We start from the raw sequence: 14,488 nt of genomic DNA on the forward strand, positions 1-14,488 counted from the left end.
TTTTCCGGGTGTCTTGCCCGGCGCGTCGCTCTTCCTCTTTCTTCTCTCTGCGCTGGCTCGTGAGAGACGCCTCGCTTTTCCAGTGGGAGGAGCGCTGGTCCCGTTCGTCGGCAAGAGTTGAAAAGGAGTTCGTTGCCCACAGGAAAGTTTTCAAGTTTCCTTTGAAAAACATGGACTCTCAAAGTCTAGAACAGAGAGACAGCTCGCGCCGTTCCCCAGCGAGCCTCGCGGACTGGAGAAGATGCAGAGAGCGTCTGCACGAGAGACGCAAGAGCTCCCACAGAACGAAGAGAGATGGCGCAGCGCAAAGGAGGGAACGCGACAAGACAAAGGAAACAGAGAGCCGAAGGCCGCGCCCCGTAGGTCGAAAACGCGGTCGAAGGACACAGCGAGAATGGCGCGCAAGGAGCAGATCGGGTCGATAAAGGAGGAGTGGTTTCGGGAAGAAGTTTTGAGCGAAACGACGGCAGAAAGTCCGAGTGCCTCACAGAAAACAAGTCCGAGAGAAGGAAGAGAGACAGTGAAGAAGAAAGCATGCAACAGACGCTCAACGCGAGAGATCGAGGCGGGTGCTAAGGGAATGGGGAAGAAGACAAACGAGTGGACGAGGGAAGATACAGAGAGAAAAAGAGAATCCAATGTCGCGAAAGAGCTTCATGGATGCAAGCTGACGCCTGGCGAAACGCAATTTTCACCCTTGAACTCGCGAGTTACTTCCGTCGTTTCTTGCGGTGGTTTTCGTGGCTGCCTTTGCTTTCTTCCTCACTGTCGTCTTCCCCGCGGCTCTCAGCTGTTTTCTTCTTGCCCTCATCAACACTCTTCTTCTTGTTCGAATGAAAACTTGAGTCCTCGTTCGCTGTCCTCTCTCCTGTCCTCGCCTTCTCCTTCCCAGAAGTCTCTTCTTCTTCCGGCTTGGACGCGCGTTGAGACTTGGTCGACGCCCGCGAAGGCTCGCAATCCGTTGCCTCTCGGTCTGCTGCGTTCCCTCGCTTCGCTTTCTTCTTCTCTTTCTCCACCACGGCTCCCTCCTCGCTTTTGCTCGTAGCCTTCCTCGACTCTTGAGCTCTCGACTCTGAATCTCGTGAAGACCCGCTGTCGCTCTCGCGTCCGTCGCCGGCTTCCTGGCGTCTTCGTTTCTTCTTCGCACTACCGTTCTTCTCTCGGTCTTCTCCGGACTTCTGCGCGGCCTGTTGAGTCTCAGAGGCCTTCTCATCACACGCTTTCGCTTCTCTCTTCTTTTCTCGCTTTGATTCACTAGATCCGCTCTTCTCGTCGGGGACTAATCCCGCATATCCAGACTCTAAACTCCCTTCCAAGCTCAGCAGCTCCGCGCGCGACCCCTGCGTGTAGCTGAAAAATGAAACAAGAAACAAATGGAGGAAAGCAAGGAAGAGCGGCCATGCACGGGAGAAAAAGGCGACGCAGAAGCGAATCCGAGAGGCTCTTCAGGGATCTCGCGTTCTCCGGTACCTGGTGTCGATCGCGTTAAGATCGCATTTTCCGTTCAAATGCCCTCAACCCAGAACTGCGTGCCTACACTTGAACTCGTAAATAAAAACTCGAGTTTGCAGACTGCATCTCCAGCTCTTTGATGGATCACAATCAACATAATGCTAGTGAACACTACAAGAAACGAGTTATTTGGGGTACGGCGACATCGAGGGAAACAGACGCGACGACGCGGAATCAGACCCAAGACAGAGGACAGAGAGGCGGGGAAGGCGATAGTCATACTGCGCCGGGTGTCTGTACACCGCGAAGAAGTCCAGGAAGCTCGGAGAGAAAACAGGAGAGGAGACGGAGGAAAAAATGAGTGAAAGAAGAGAGTGAAAAACTCGTTCCGTCTCACTCGCCATGTCGCTCTTGCCTTCGAGCTGCCCCTCGTCCTGCTTGTCTTCTTGTCTTTTTTTCTTTTCCTTCCCTGCTCCTCTCTCTCTCCACCTTTCAGGCGTCTGCGTACCTCGTGAGTTGGAAGCAAACAAGGTCGCCCTCTTCGATGTCCGCGCCGCCTTTCTTGTGCTGCAGCTTCCTCTGTTCCTGAGGACAACGCCAACAGCTTAGAAGGTCTTCATCGCAGGAACTCCTCGAAGCAACGAAACAAAGAAAGCGTTTCTCGCCGAAGCGGAAAAGCGTTTTCTCTGCACAGCCTCCGTTGGCTTCCCAGCAGGCTTGGTCACTCGAAAGGCTTTATGTGAGTCAGGCTGCTCACTTCACATGACAACGGCGACGAGTTTGTGTGCTTTCAGACCTTACACTCGCTGTGTGTTGACACCAATCCCTTCCAAAGAGGGGCAGCGAAGCGACTCTCGCGTGGAGACAGTCTTGGATGTTGTGCGTGATATAAACGCTCTTTCCACCCCCAACCGGACCGAGAGAAGATCGCGTCTGTGTCGCTTCATCAACAGAAATAAAAAGGCTTTCACCAGCTGTAGTCGGGAAACGTAACTGGCGAATGACAGGAGGAAATGGCACACAAGTCGGCGTGGACGCAGAACTCTACGCAGCAAAAGGAAGACTTATGACATGCGAAGAAGGCCCTGTGCAACTGAAAGCGAAAAACGCGTTCATCGAGGTACTACGCACGCGCGCCAGGTCACCGGGAATGCGATCCGTGTCTTCCAGGAATCAAAGAGACTGCTTGCAAAGCGCTACCATCCAACCAGACAGAAGCAGCGGATTGATTTTGTCCGATGCTTCTCTCGTGAAGGAAGCCAAAAACAGACGAGAGGAACCCCAAAACGGGAGGCAGCAACAAACACTCAAATACCGGCCGCGTGCATGCGCTGTAATTTTAACTCACACACCCGATGAAACGAACTGACCACACTACAAATCTCAAAAATCCTGACTCGAGGGCCGATGACACGAAACAAATATTCTATGTAATGCACGAAACAAATAACCTACATAACGCGTAGATCACATATCTGTTCAAATGCCCTCCCCCGTCCCCCCATCAACTCCGTCCTCCGCAACCTACAACTATGTACCGACAATTGAATTCGTGAGGAGGCGAGGACAAGTGGGTATACTTTTCCAGTCCTTCTGATGGGCAAGAATGTTGCTATGATAGTAGGCAAGAACGCGCCAAAGTAAACATTTCTTCTGCTGCGTTATCACAAGAGATACGTTTCTGCTTTCATCAAACTCTAACCAAGGGACAGACTCTGAACTGAAGGGGGTGCCTACTTTGTCGATGTCGTAGGACGGCGAGAGGCGGCTGCGAGGAATGACGGCGCTGAACAATCCTAGCCACAGGAGTCTCACATGACTTGGTCGGACTGTCTGCATGCGTCCAACTGGAAAAAGGAAAGAAAAACAACATAAACGCACGTTTATCCGGCTGGTTCTGAAGCGCTTTGAGAAGATTCAGGGAAAGAAGCGACAGAAGTCCCGATGTCAACGGGAAGGCACAGAACATGATGAACAAGTAAGAGAAGAAGGACAGGGGCGGTTTGAACGAGATCAAGGACCGGAATGTACGAAGAGGAAGCAGGGAAAGAAGAGCCGCAGCGGAAACACGACCTAGAAATGGAAACGAGGAAAAAGAAGGCACTGAAACGACCAGAGAAGCAGAAACAGCAGAGAGACAGGAGACAGAAACGGATAAAGAACAAGCCAGGTGCAGAGGAAGAGACGGTTGTGAAGGGGAGAGAAAAGCACGAAACGGACCGCAAAAAACGTAAACTATCCGACCGAAACACATACACGGAGATAAAAACACAAAGAAATATATGTGGATCTACAAACAAACCCTCACACAGAAATACATGCACATATACACATGAAAAGACATACATGCCTATACAATAAAACGCATATATATATATATATAGATTGGCGTACATTACACTATGCAGATGAGTATGAATATATGTGTGCACATAGAGAGAGATCGATGTTATACACGCAGAAAGACGTCCCGCATGCATTTGCACCATGCATATACATATACATATATATATATACATGAAGCAGACGCTTCATGTCGTTTACTTACTGAGCATGGCATTGGTCTTGGGTTTGAAGACAAGACAGTCGAGTTCGACTTCGAAGAGCATGACACCGCCACCAGTGTCTGCATCTGGAATCATGTAGCCGAGAGGAGAGAGAACTCCGCCGAGTCGACTCTTGGGCTGAAGCACACGAATGGCGTCTACTGCCAGCCAGACGCCATTGAACTCGGGAAGGTACCTGAGAGGCGAAGAAAAGTTCACGCAGCGAACAAGAGCTAGATGTCAAGGCTGTCTGTTTGAGGGAGGGAGGTCCACATCGCCGTTGCGAGCAACAGTCTCTTCGTCGCCTCGGGACTGGAAGTCTTCACCCCTGCTGTCAAAACGAAACGCACCGCTGGGCTGTTCTTCTGAGCAAGTCTATGTGTAGGCATTTGTATTTTGGGAGGAGGAGCGAGGCGCGTTTGACGAGAGCAGTGCGATGTTTGAATAACTCTTTGTGTTTGTCTTGGTAGAAGTCAAGGGAAGTCGCTTGTCAGAACCTCCCCCCATCGAAGGAATCCAGAGACTGCTGAGACCCACTTGAGAAGAAAGTTGAGGAGATAGAGCTGAATGCCGAGCTTGACGTTCCCCAAGTGGCGAGGAAGCAGCTGAATCATGCCCCTGAGATAAGAGCAGAGCACGCATACAGTTCTCTAGAAAGAAAGAAAAGGCTCCTTCCTCAAGAAACAGAACCCAACGCGCCCCCGAGAGACGCAGAGCACAGGCAATCGGTCAAACGCGTCCTCCTGAAAACGTCTGAAAGCCAAGTCTCGAATGGCGCGCGAGGAACAACACGAGACTCTCGGAAGCTGATTAAGATAGGACAACATCGATAAGAACAAGAGGGGCATGCGGGGAAATCCTCCCTTAAGAAACTCAAGAAAAGAGTGAGACACAGCCAAGATCCACACAGGGAAGTGCAGCAGCAACGAACGGCAGGGAGAGGTGAGGATGTCCTCTATTTGTCGAGGTGCATGCAGATGCATGCAGATCTCACTGGAGGCGCGATCCCTGCGAAAGAGACTGAATCTCCAGCAATACACAGTCATTGGCATTTGCCAGGTGATATTCAAGGAACTCTGAAGCAGCACAGTCGAACTCAAAACCGTGGGCCAGGACGTCACGTCGCAAGTGTCGACTGTTGCGGCGGCGGCGCCTGTGGCGAGAGCGTGAAGCCGCAATGGACATCTTTGTTAAAGGAAAACGGGCGAGAACTGCAACTTTGAAGAGTTGCATGCGCATCCCGTCGCGCACAGAAAAAGGTCCGGGGTCCTTCGGAGCACCCTCGAGTGTGCGTACTTGGCTCGGATGACGTGGAAGACGCTTCTGCGTAGGTCGTCGGGATGCCTGGTGGCTTCGTCAGACCTGTCGCGACCGCCGTCTCTGAGCCCTGAGGCGGGTGTTTTTCGAGAAGAAAACAGGCGCTGAGACCGCTTGACAGCTGCCCGGACACTGCGGAGTTGCCGCACAACTTCGCTCTGCTCGATCCAAGCCCCGTCGATGCCGGTTCCGTCCGAGGCCGAGTACAGGGAGCAGCGGCGCAGCTGGCACAGACACCGCGAAAGGATCTCGCCTGCCGTCGCCTCAGAGACCGGTTTCTGAGTTAGCTTCTCCCACGGAACTTGCGCCATTGTTCAGTCCAAGGAGAACCGCCACACGAGCGCGCAGGGAAGCCGCGGATCGCGTCTCAGGGATAGGCACGCCGGCTTGGAGGAGCAAGTTTCTTCCAGTTTGAGCGCGAACAGACAAGAGGGAAGAAGGCGAGAGGCCGAGACTGACAGATCTGAGGGCTGAAAACCTGAAAACGCGACGCCTGAAAAAGGCCAAGGAAGATCACGGATAGCGGAGAAGCGGGTCCAGAACCTTGTGAGCAGCGAAACAAGTTCGCAAACACGCTCAACTGGCGAGACGTCCTCACGGCAGAATCACGAGGTTAGCTCCCAGGAGTGTTAAAGTGAACTTTCTGTGCAAGCTCTTTCGAGGGACAAATGTGGAAAGACACAATCCGAGGAAATAGTGAAAGACAAGCCTTCCCCGGATACGTCCACGGTCTCCAGGGAAGCGTTGGAAATCAGCTGTCTCGCCGCCAAAACAAACCGGCCAGGTGAGGCGAATGCCTTTGAGGCCCGGAGCATGTCGTTTGCGGTGGAAGACAAAAGGAAAAAACGCAAAGAGGAACGTACCCCTTCAATCGCCTACGCAGACGTCGAAACTTTCAACGAAACTGTAGAAACAATGCTAATTTATGTCCAGAAGACACGCCGACTGAGGAGTTTTTCTAGACCGCAGAAAGTGACCCCAAACTTCAAGGCTTCCCGCGAGAGGCATCGACTGCCAGTGTCACAAGGATGGCGAAATCGTTGGAGAAGCGCCGAAGGTAGCCACAGACAACCAAGGAGAATGAGTCCTAAACGCGCGTTTCCAGTCACACTTGGGCTGTACATACAGAGCAACAAAAATGACTGGCGGCACAGCGCCAGTGCGAACGCCCGACGTCTGCGCTCGTCGTCCTGCGCAGATGCTCGGTCTCGAGTCACATCTCTGACTTCCAGGATAAAGATCCCGTGCAGAAAGGAACGGAGAAAGTTTCGCGAGACACCATTTCCTCAGTTCGTGTGGGGCTCGGCGACATGCAACGAACTCGCAGCCGAGGTTGGACGCCGACCAAGGAGGACCGACTCACGCGAGGTATTATACAGTACTGGGCAAGAAGCAATTCCGGCGCAACTTCGGGAAGCACGAAACTCAGTTTCAGAGAATAGGTCGCTTCTTGACCTCGTTTGCCATTGCATCAGCTGACTGTTTGCACAGCAGCCCCACCGAGTGTCGAACCCCGCGTACATCTGGTTGCATGCACGCGTTTCCCGGCCCATGAAAAGTTGGCTTTCGCTTCTCTGGCAAACCACATTCCTGACTGCTCCTCTTCGCAACAAATGGACCCTGCCTCTTTCAGAGCACATCAGATACATCAGTAGGAGGTGAAGCTTGCTTCTGAGCCACTAGATCTGCCCAGGTAGGCAGTTGCCGCGTAGCACTGTCGTGCGTCGTTCCTAATCCGGTGACTGCCAGCAGACACCCGGAATGAATTTTAGTAGCGTGTCTGCTCCAGTAAAACGCAGATGAGTTTCTGATGTTAGTACCAGTCGCAAGCAATTGGTTACTTCGAAGGCAGGTCACGTACCGAAGGACTACGGAGCGTGGACTGCCTGCCTTCTGGTGGAAAATTTGTCCAACGAACCTGTTTTGACCCCTTTCCCGTGTGTCGGATAGTTTATTTCTGTCTGTGATCTTCTGCTTGCCCTTACAGTACATCAGTATCACGAATGCGGTTAAACAAACCACTGCGGTGTCACAAGTCTTGTCTCACAGGCAGCAAACGGCTGTCCGGTTCCTTCCCTGTTCTCCCCAGGCTAGGCACGGAGATGCACAGACAAAAAAGCAACGTTTTGCCTAGTTTTTAGTGCTGACAACGCCTGAGTTGTTCCAGCTCGGATTCGAAAAACAGTTATGGCGATGGACTGAAAGGCACGGACAGAAAACCCCGCACCGCGTGCTCCCCTTCCACCACGGCAAGCTGGGAACACGCGAGTTCCGAATCCGTGGAACGCAGTGGTGGTACCCAATAGCGATATCGCAGCATTCACGCTAGGCAAAAGTGACAGTTGCGACCCTCTGCGGGAGTGTAGCGACTAACCCCTCCACCAATCGTTGAGAAAAGCGTGCCTGCTTCAGAAAAAGATGTCAGGCGATTCCGCCGGTTTCGAGGTCGGCACCGTGAGCTCGGCTGACCTCGCAAGACACCTCAAATTGCTCCGGAATGATCTAGTAAGAACACCTCTTCTGGATAGCAAGGCTGTCGTACATCCCAACAACTCAAAACGAACTTGAGAACTCTGCCCCTTTGCCGTACGGGCAAGAAGTCTGCCAACTAGATACGGCATTTGCTGCAACCTACCTAGGGGGTTAGAGTCTCACCTCTGTCCACCGCGAGCCAACCCCCGCCAAGACAACGAAGGTGAACAACCTACACTTCTCGAGTGCTGATCACATTTCACTGCACCGGAGCTGTTTCCAGGTGTCACGAGCGCCCAGGACTCGGGCATTGCATCCTGTAGTTGTCGTGCCGGTCTTTTGCTTTCGACTGACGCCTCACGCCTCCCCTCACTCCTCGTCTTTGTGTCGTCGGTGTCTTCAGTTTCGCCGATGTCGAAACCAGCAGACAGCTCGTCCAACTTCAGGGGCAGTCGCTGTCCAAGGCACGCAGTCTGATGTCCCCGGCACTGTGAACTCCTTGCGTTCTGTCATGGGAAGGATGGCTTCGGCAAGAACTCCTGCCAGCCCCTACCGGCAGAGTGCTCGTCCTTCACAGCAGCGCCTCACCTTGAGTTCCCGTGCGACAGAAGACAGTGTAGGAGGTGGTACGTCTCATCAACATGCACGAAGTATGAGGCCTCTTACTTCTTGCCTTATCCCGGACTGCACAACTGTGGTCACCGATCTGAGTGACTCCATTCAACAGCGCATGCGACAATGAGCGTTTAAACTTTTTGTTTGCTTGGCACTGCATGCCTGGTGACTCCTGCTGTGACTTTTTTAAACGGGAACACAGTTTCCTGGATATCCATTCCAGGGCTTTGCCTTGGGCGAAAAAACTGCCCAGCAGATCCACCCTGTATGAACTAACTCAGCTAATGAGAATTAAGTTTGATTTTCTGTACCGAACGATCTAATCTATACGTAAATCGTGCCCACATTTGCATGCACAGGTTCGGAGGTTCCTCAGGAAAGACAAGTGACCCACAGGCTCGCGTCTTCCCGATCTGCTTCTCCGGTGGTCGACACCGGAAGCGACTCCTCTTCTACAGCGTGCCGATCCCCGAAAGGCACAGGCGTTGAGAAGAAAAAACAAACTGCTCGCAGAAGTCCACTGTCCCACCGGTCCAGCTGCTCTCCGTCGCCAAAAGAATCGGACTCGCGGGGCTCGCGGGTCGCATCGACTAAGGTGGGTCTCCTTTTGTTGTTGCGTAGAAGTGATAAAGAAGCAGGCAACGAGCTCTCACGGAAACCCAGTTACCGGGACGCTTCTGTGTGATAACAGAAAGGAAAGTCAGCACTATCCTAGAAATGTTTTCCCCACAGCAATACAAGGCAAGTAACTGCCGCTTTGCGGAATGTGGACTCGCGATACCTGGCACTCTCTACAACGAGTTTCGCCGAGGTACGCGTTCTCCGATCTTGCAGCACACCTTGGCAATACCGGAGACGCATGTACAAACCACCTAACACCACTGGATGTTGAACCGTTGGCGTCGCCATTTTGCACAGGCTGGGGAACGCAAGAAGACCGCGACCGAAACAGCCGTTTCAGTGCAAAGTCGAGCTCTCCAACAAAAGTTCCAGGGCTTAACGGCGAAATACTCGAACCTTGTCCGTTTGGCCGCTGGTACGTGCAGCAAATAGGCATCGGTCTGTCAGTGTGTATGTACAGTTTGTATGTACAGTTGCGCACGACGAAAAAAATGATTACAGAATCTTCCAAGACTGTTAGCGCTAAAAAAGGAGTCGTCGACAATGAAGAAGATAGAGCAGAGGATCTCCTGATCAGAGGAAGCATTCGTTTCTGGATCTGAATCAGTCCGTGCTTTGGATTGGCTGAGTGACCTATCCATGTAGAACGCTTGTGGCTTGAACGTGAACGCAGGCTACAAGGCAAAGGCAAAGGAGTCTGCTGAACAGCTCGACGAAGCCAAAGGGGCGAACCGAAAGGTGTTTACCTATCACGGTAGACTCTTTTGTGTATCTGATGCAGAAACGTTAGGCTTGTTATTAGAATCAAAAAACACGCGTTCTTTCCCGTTCCGCGGTGACCGAAGTAGTCGACAGAGATGGCCTTTTCGAACGGAGTCTTTACCACAAAGGAGCGGCATAGACAGCTTGACAGTAACTTCGTATAGTTCACCCTGTGGGCCCTAGACGAAAAGCATCGTTTCTTTTCATAGGTCCAAGGCCAAGACCGTCTGAGTTGGGCAGACCAACAGGACAGGTGCATCCTTGCTCGGATTGTGTAGAAAGCTGTGAATGGCCGGAGAGGCTGGCGCCACTTTTACTTTCTCATCGCTCCTGCGGGGGTGCTCTTCGTAGCTTACAGAAGATCTTGCGGCCGCTGAAGGGCTTCTGGAGCAGTTGAGGGCTAACACAGTGAGCAAGCATGACCATGATGACGTCAAAGCGCTCTTGAGCGATGCGCAAGAGACGATCAAATCAAGGGCTGCGGAGGTGGAGTTGGTCAAAAAACAGCTCCAGGCAGAACAGCAGGAGAAAGCCAAGCTACAAGTGGCTTTGAGTGCCATGAAACGTATGTGTGTCTAGTTGGTTCTAAAATCGAGGTCACTGTCGTGTCGTGCATGTGCGGTCGCTGCCTTGAGTGTTCTCCGGCATCGCTTTTTTTCTGCCCTGATGTAGATATAGAGCCTTGTAGGCAGAGACTCTGGCGGACCCATCGACGCGCAGGGCGGTACCTCACATGGACAAAAGGAACGGCAACAAAACCGTTCAGAAACTGTACGGACACGGGATTCGCAATGGGGTGAAATACACAGATACACCCCGGCTTAGAATGCCATTTATTGTCAGAAAACTTTTTTCAAATATGCTTTGGTCTGGCTGTCCTCCAGAGGCAGGATCGAGAGGCCGGCGGCGAAACGGCCCGGTTAACGCAGACGCCGTCGATTGGGCAGAACAGCAGCAGTCGACCACTGGAATCGCACATCTCCTACGTGAACTCGAAAAGCTCCGCAGTTCTATCAAAACAAAGGGTGCGTTTTCCATGTCGACAAAGTCGTTCTGGAGTTGCAGTGCCAGTCTTCTACACGTGCGATCCGTCCCGTGTCGCGCATACACCTCATTCCGGATGAAACCTGCTGTTAATACTGAAGGCAGGCAGTTAGGTATTCAAATCAAGCTCATCTGCTGATTTCTGGTTTGCCAGTTTGGGCTTGGATTCTTGTGCTGCAGCAAAAGCGTACCTCGATTAGTCTCCTTACAAACGGCTTCTGGTGTATTGGAACTTCCCCACACAAATCCTTCACCCTTACCACTCACTCCGCCAGCGTCCACTGCAAATGATACAATGCCGAGTTCCACCGAGACAAATCACGGACATGCCATTCAGATGTATGATTCCCGGCACACGATCTCCGTGCCTTGCCCTTTTTGGCAGCCGCGTACCCGGAGACTTTTTTACACTCCGTAATGAGCAACTGTGTGCATTCTGGACCGCCTATTACAACCTCAGATACAGAGAGGGTACATCGATAGATCATCTAGAGCTGGCTGTGGTTACCATGCAGATCAGAGAGGACGGCAGCTTCAAGATGAGGTGTCGCAGATAAGGGAGAGTCTCGCTGTGGAACGTCGAAAAGCAGAAAAGGCTCAGCAGCAGCTCGCCTGTTTCATGCAGCGGATGGACAGCCTTCGGCGTCACCGCATTCAGACTGAGGCACGAGCGTGTCGACAAGCCCAGGCAAGCGGGGTGTTCTATGTTTCCCTTCAAACGATTCACTCCCCAGGCAGCCTCAAACTTAGTTTCTACTGCGTGCTACTGTTCTAGCAACAAGAAGCCGTGGATCTATCTGTTACATGAGCTGACGCGTGGCTTACAGTGCCCTTTCGGTGTCCTGGTCAGGAAATTGCCTCTCTCCGTGCTGAGCTGGCAAGCGAGAAGGAGAATCGACAGATACTTCTGCAGATTCTCGACCATTACGTACCGGACGTTGTTGGCGAGCTTCGGCAGCGCATGCATACGCCTTCCAGTTGTTTTCCGCCGTCACTGGACCCTCGCGGTGTCGGTCATCCCGGACAGACGGAGAAACTCAGCCCATTTGCAGCCACGAGCCCGTGCAGTAGTAGGCCGGCCTGCCGGTCTCCGAAGCCAGAGAGCGGTTGCATTGGTGTTTCCAGGCGAGAAGGAAATTCGGGTGTCTGTGCAGCTGCCGCAGAGTTCAGGTCGCTGCCTCCGTTAGTGGCCAGCAGAGAGCCGCTTCCTTCCTCACCAAGTGTGCCACGACCTATCAGCGCAACAGCGAATGCGGAAGATTGGACCGGATCTCGGGCTTCATCCCCTGATGATCGTCTTCGGCTTCTCAGAACTCGAGGACTTTTTCGGAGGTTTGCCTATGGTGACGATCCATCGGAAGGCGAGTCGGGGCCCAGTGCAGCACTGAATCTTCTCGAACCCGTGAAAGAGCTATCTTCGGCGACTCAATTGACAGTCGAGCAAATGGCATTTGAGGAGAAGGTGTGCCGACACGACGAATCATGGGCTCGAGAAGAGAATCCGGTGCACTGGCGCAGCGCTTCGGAGGCAGGAGTCCGACCCTTGCCACCGCTTGTAGAAACGGTTCCCGCCACGGACAGTGCCTCTCTCTCCACAAAGAGGGTGCCGAGTGTCTCACTCGCAAGGCGCTTGGTAGAGACACGGCTGCCGCAGCGTGAACGGCAGAGTCCTCAGGGGGAAAGGGCTTTGCTTTTGACTAATGGAAAGGCCGAGGACGAGGAAAAGCAGGCATCTTTTTCCGGCCACAAAAGGACCGAGAAGGAAGAAGACACCAAGCAGCAAACGACCCGAGTGTGCAGTGAGGGATCCCCAGACAAGACGCATTTCAGAGGCTCTTTTCAACCGGCGCCAGGTACTCGACAACCGACTTCTGCAACCTTGTCTCTTACCACGCCAATGGCCCCGCCAACGCCTCACTGCCAACCCCTTTCGCCTCTCAGTCAATCCACGGAGCTTGAGAGCGGATCTTGGTATGGAGAACTGTCTGCCGACAGACAGCTTTCTCGGCAGCATTTTCGGACCGAAAAAAACGCTGTTGTTTCGTCGACAGAGACGACCAGCTGCCACGATCCCCCAAGCCATCTCGAGCTTCCTTCGTCATCCAACCTGAAGCATGCACGATGCCGCACAATGCAATCTCCGTTTCCATCCCCACACACGGAGAAAGACAAGGGAAACGCGCTCATTCGTCCATTACAACAGTTTTGCCCAACGAGAAGCAGAGCACTACAGGACTGCCATCTCAGTCATGAAGACGACTGGTGCATTCCTCAGCATACTGCAGGGTTGCATTCCGATGGTGCGGAGAATGACCATGAGGACTGGCCTTCTCAGACTGGTGCAGAGACAGCGGAGGTTCACCGAAAAGAGCGGAATAGGAATGTGCTGCAGTCCGCCGCTCGTAGTCTGCCTACGCAAGATTTCGAGCCAACGGCAGCTCTTACAAACGTATGTTGGAGTGGAACCGTTTCGGAGGGCCGGCCGCTCTTCTCGATAACACATGAATCCTCAGCAGTCTCCTGCCGTGACAGCGAAGGACGACCGAAGGTTTCTTCCTCTCAAGGGATAGCGCATTTTGAGCACTCGCCGAGAGACGGTTCTGTCGTAGGCGGACTAAATGCCCTAATGTCTTCACAGGATACAAAACGTCTGTCCTCTGACATAGGTCTTTCCAGAAGACCGCCTGCGTCTTGTTGTCTCCCCAGCCGCAGCGGCGCCGACAAACCCAAGGAAGACTGTCCAGACACACGCGCGACTCCGAAAAGTGCCGAACACGCAGAGGAGCTCTGGAACTCTGAAGGAGCCGACAAAAGACATATCCAAACTTCTGCAATCCCTTGCGGTGCTGAAACGAAGAAGCAGAGAAAGGGCGTTGAGAAACGCACACCCAAGTCGTCGCGGTCTTCTGGTATGTGAAGCGATGCCCTGGCAACCCAGCGTTGAGTAGAGCAATCAGCCTACTTCCTGTGAAGAAGAAGAGTGTGTGGCTGAAACACTCCCGAGAATATGCTGCAGAAAAAGACGTGCCTGACTCTGACACCCGGTTTTCTATGAATATGGTAGCGACCTTCGCGTGCCAGTAGACAGCCCTCTGTGCTTGATTTCTGGCTGATGGAGCAGATGAACCGCGAATTTCCGCTTGTGTCCCAGCGGCGACTTCAGTGCCACAGTGTTTGTTACTGAGCGACTACGGGAGATGAACAAAGGTGGACCGTCTCGAGCCACACCGCACTTTCGTGTCCGTCACATTGGATTCGACAAAACGTGGTTTTCCGTTGGGGTGCCCACAGCCTCCGAGACCGGCCCAACGAAACCCCCATCTTCGTCATTGAAAAGAGGCTTGTCGGGAACCTCAAGCAGCACTTCCGGTGGCTTGACATTCCACGAATCGAGTCGGATATCAGTCTCCTGCGATTCCCTTTCTGGATCGTCTGGCGCGGACTCAGTTGATATGGGCCTGAGCGAAGACTCCTGCTCAGCAAGTCCGGTGCTTCTGGCCGAAGCCGCGCATCCAGTTGATCCTTCTAAATGTTTGGTGACGGAGATCCGGTCAGAACCGCATGAGGAAAAGGCGGCAGCCACAGGATGGTTCCGATCTAACGCGAATGAGCCGAGGAGCTGTCGGCGACAGCGAGGGGAGACCAATTGTCGTAGCGCC

At 53.0% G+C, this 14,488-nt stretch overlaps 2 protein-coding genes across 2 annotated transcripts; one reads left to right on the forward strand and one right to left on the reverse strand.

The window, feature by feature from the left end:
• Positions 1-93: 93 nt before the first annotated feature.
• RPA43 (DNA-directed RNA polymerase I RPA43) lies at positions 94-6,740 on the reverse strand. The gene is made up of 6 exons (XM_002367010.2): positions 5,295-6,740; positions 4,536-4,616; positions 4,001-4,194; positions 3,190-3,299; positions 1,961-2,037; positions 94-1,350 (listed from the first exon to the last, which is right to left on the reverse strand). The coding sequence occupies exons 1-6, from the start codon at positions 5,624-5,626 to the stop codon at positions 711-713; spliced, it is 1,434 nt and encodes a 477-aa protein (XP_002367051.1). The 5' UTR covers positions 5,627-6,740; the 3' UTR covers positions 94-710.
• Positions 6,741-7,733: 993 nt separating this feature from the next.
• On the forward strand, positions 7,734-10,584 carry TGME49_246635 (hypothetical protein; the record flags this gene model as incomplete). Its single annotated transcript, XM_018780792.1, has 4 exons — positions 7,734-7,820; positions 8,191-8,413; positions 8,762-8,997; positions 9,321-10,584. 4 exons carry the CDS (start codon positions 7,734-7,736, stop codon positions 9,453-9,455), a joined length of 681 nt encoding a protein of 226 aa, XP_018634930.1. The 3' UTR covers positions 9,456-10,584.
• Positions 10,585-14,488: the final 3,904 nt, after the last annotated feature.

This window comes from Toxoplasma gondii, chromosome XII (genome assembly GCF_000006565.2).
Source record: "Toxoplasma gondii ME49 chromosome XII, whole genome shotgun sequence".
NCBI classification, from domain to species: domain Eukaryota; phylum Apicomplexa; class Conoidasida; order Eucoccidiorida; family Sarcocystidae; genus Toxoplasma; species Toxoplasma gondii.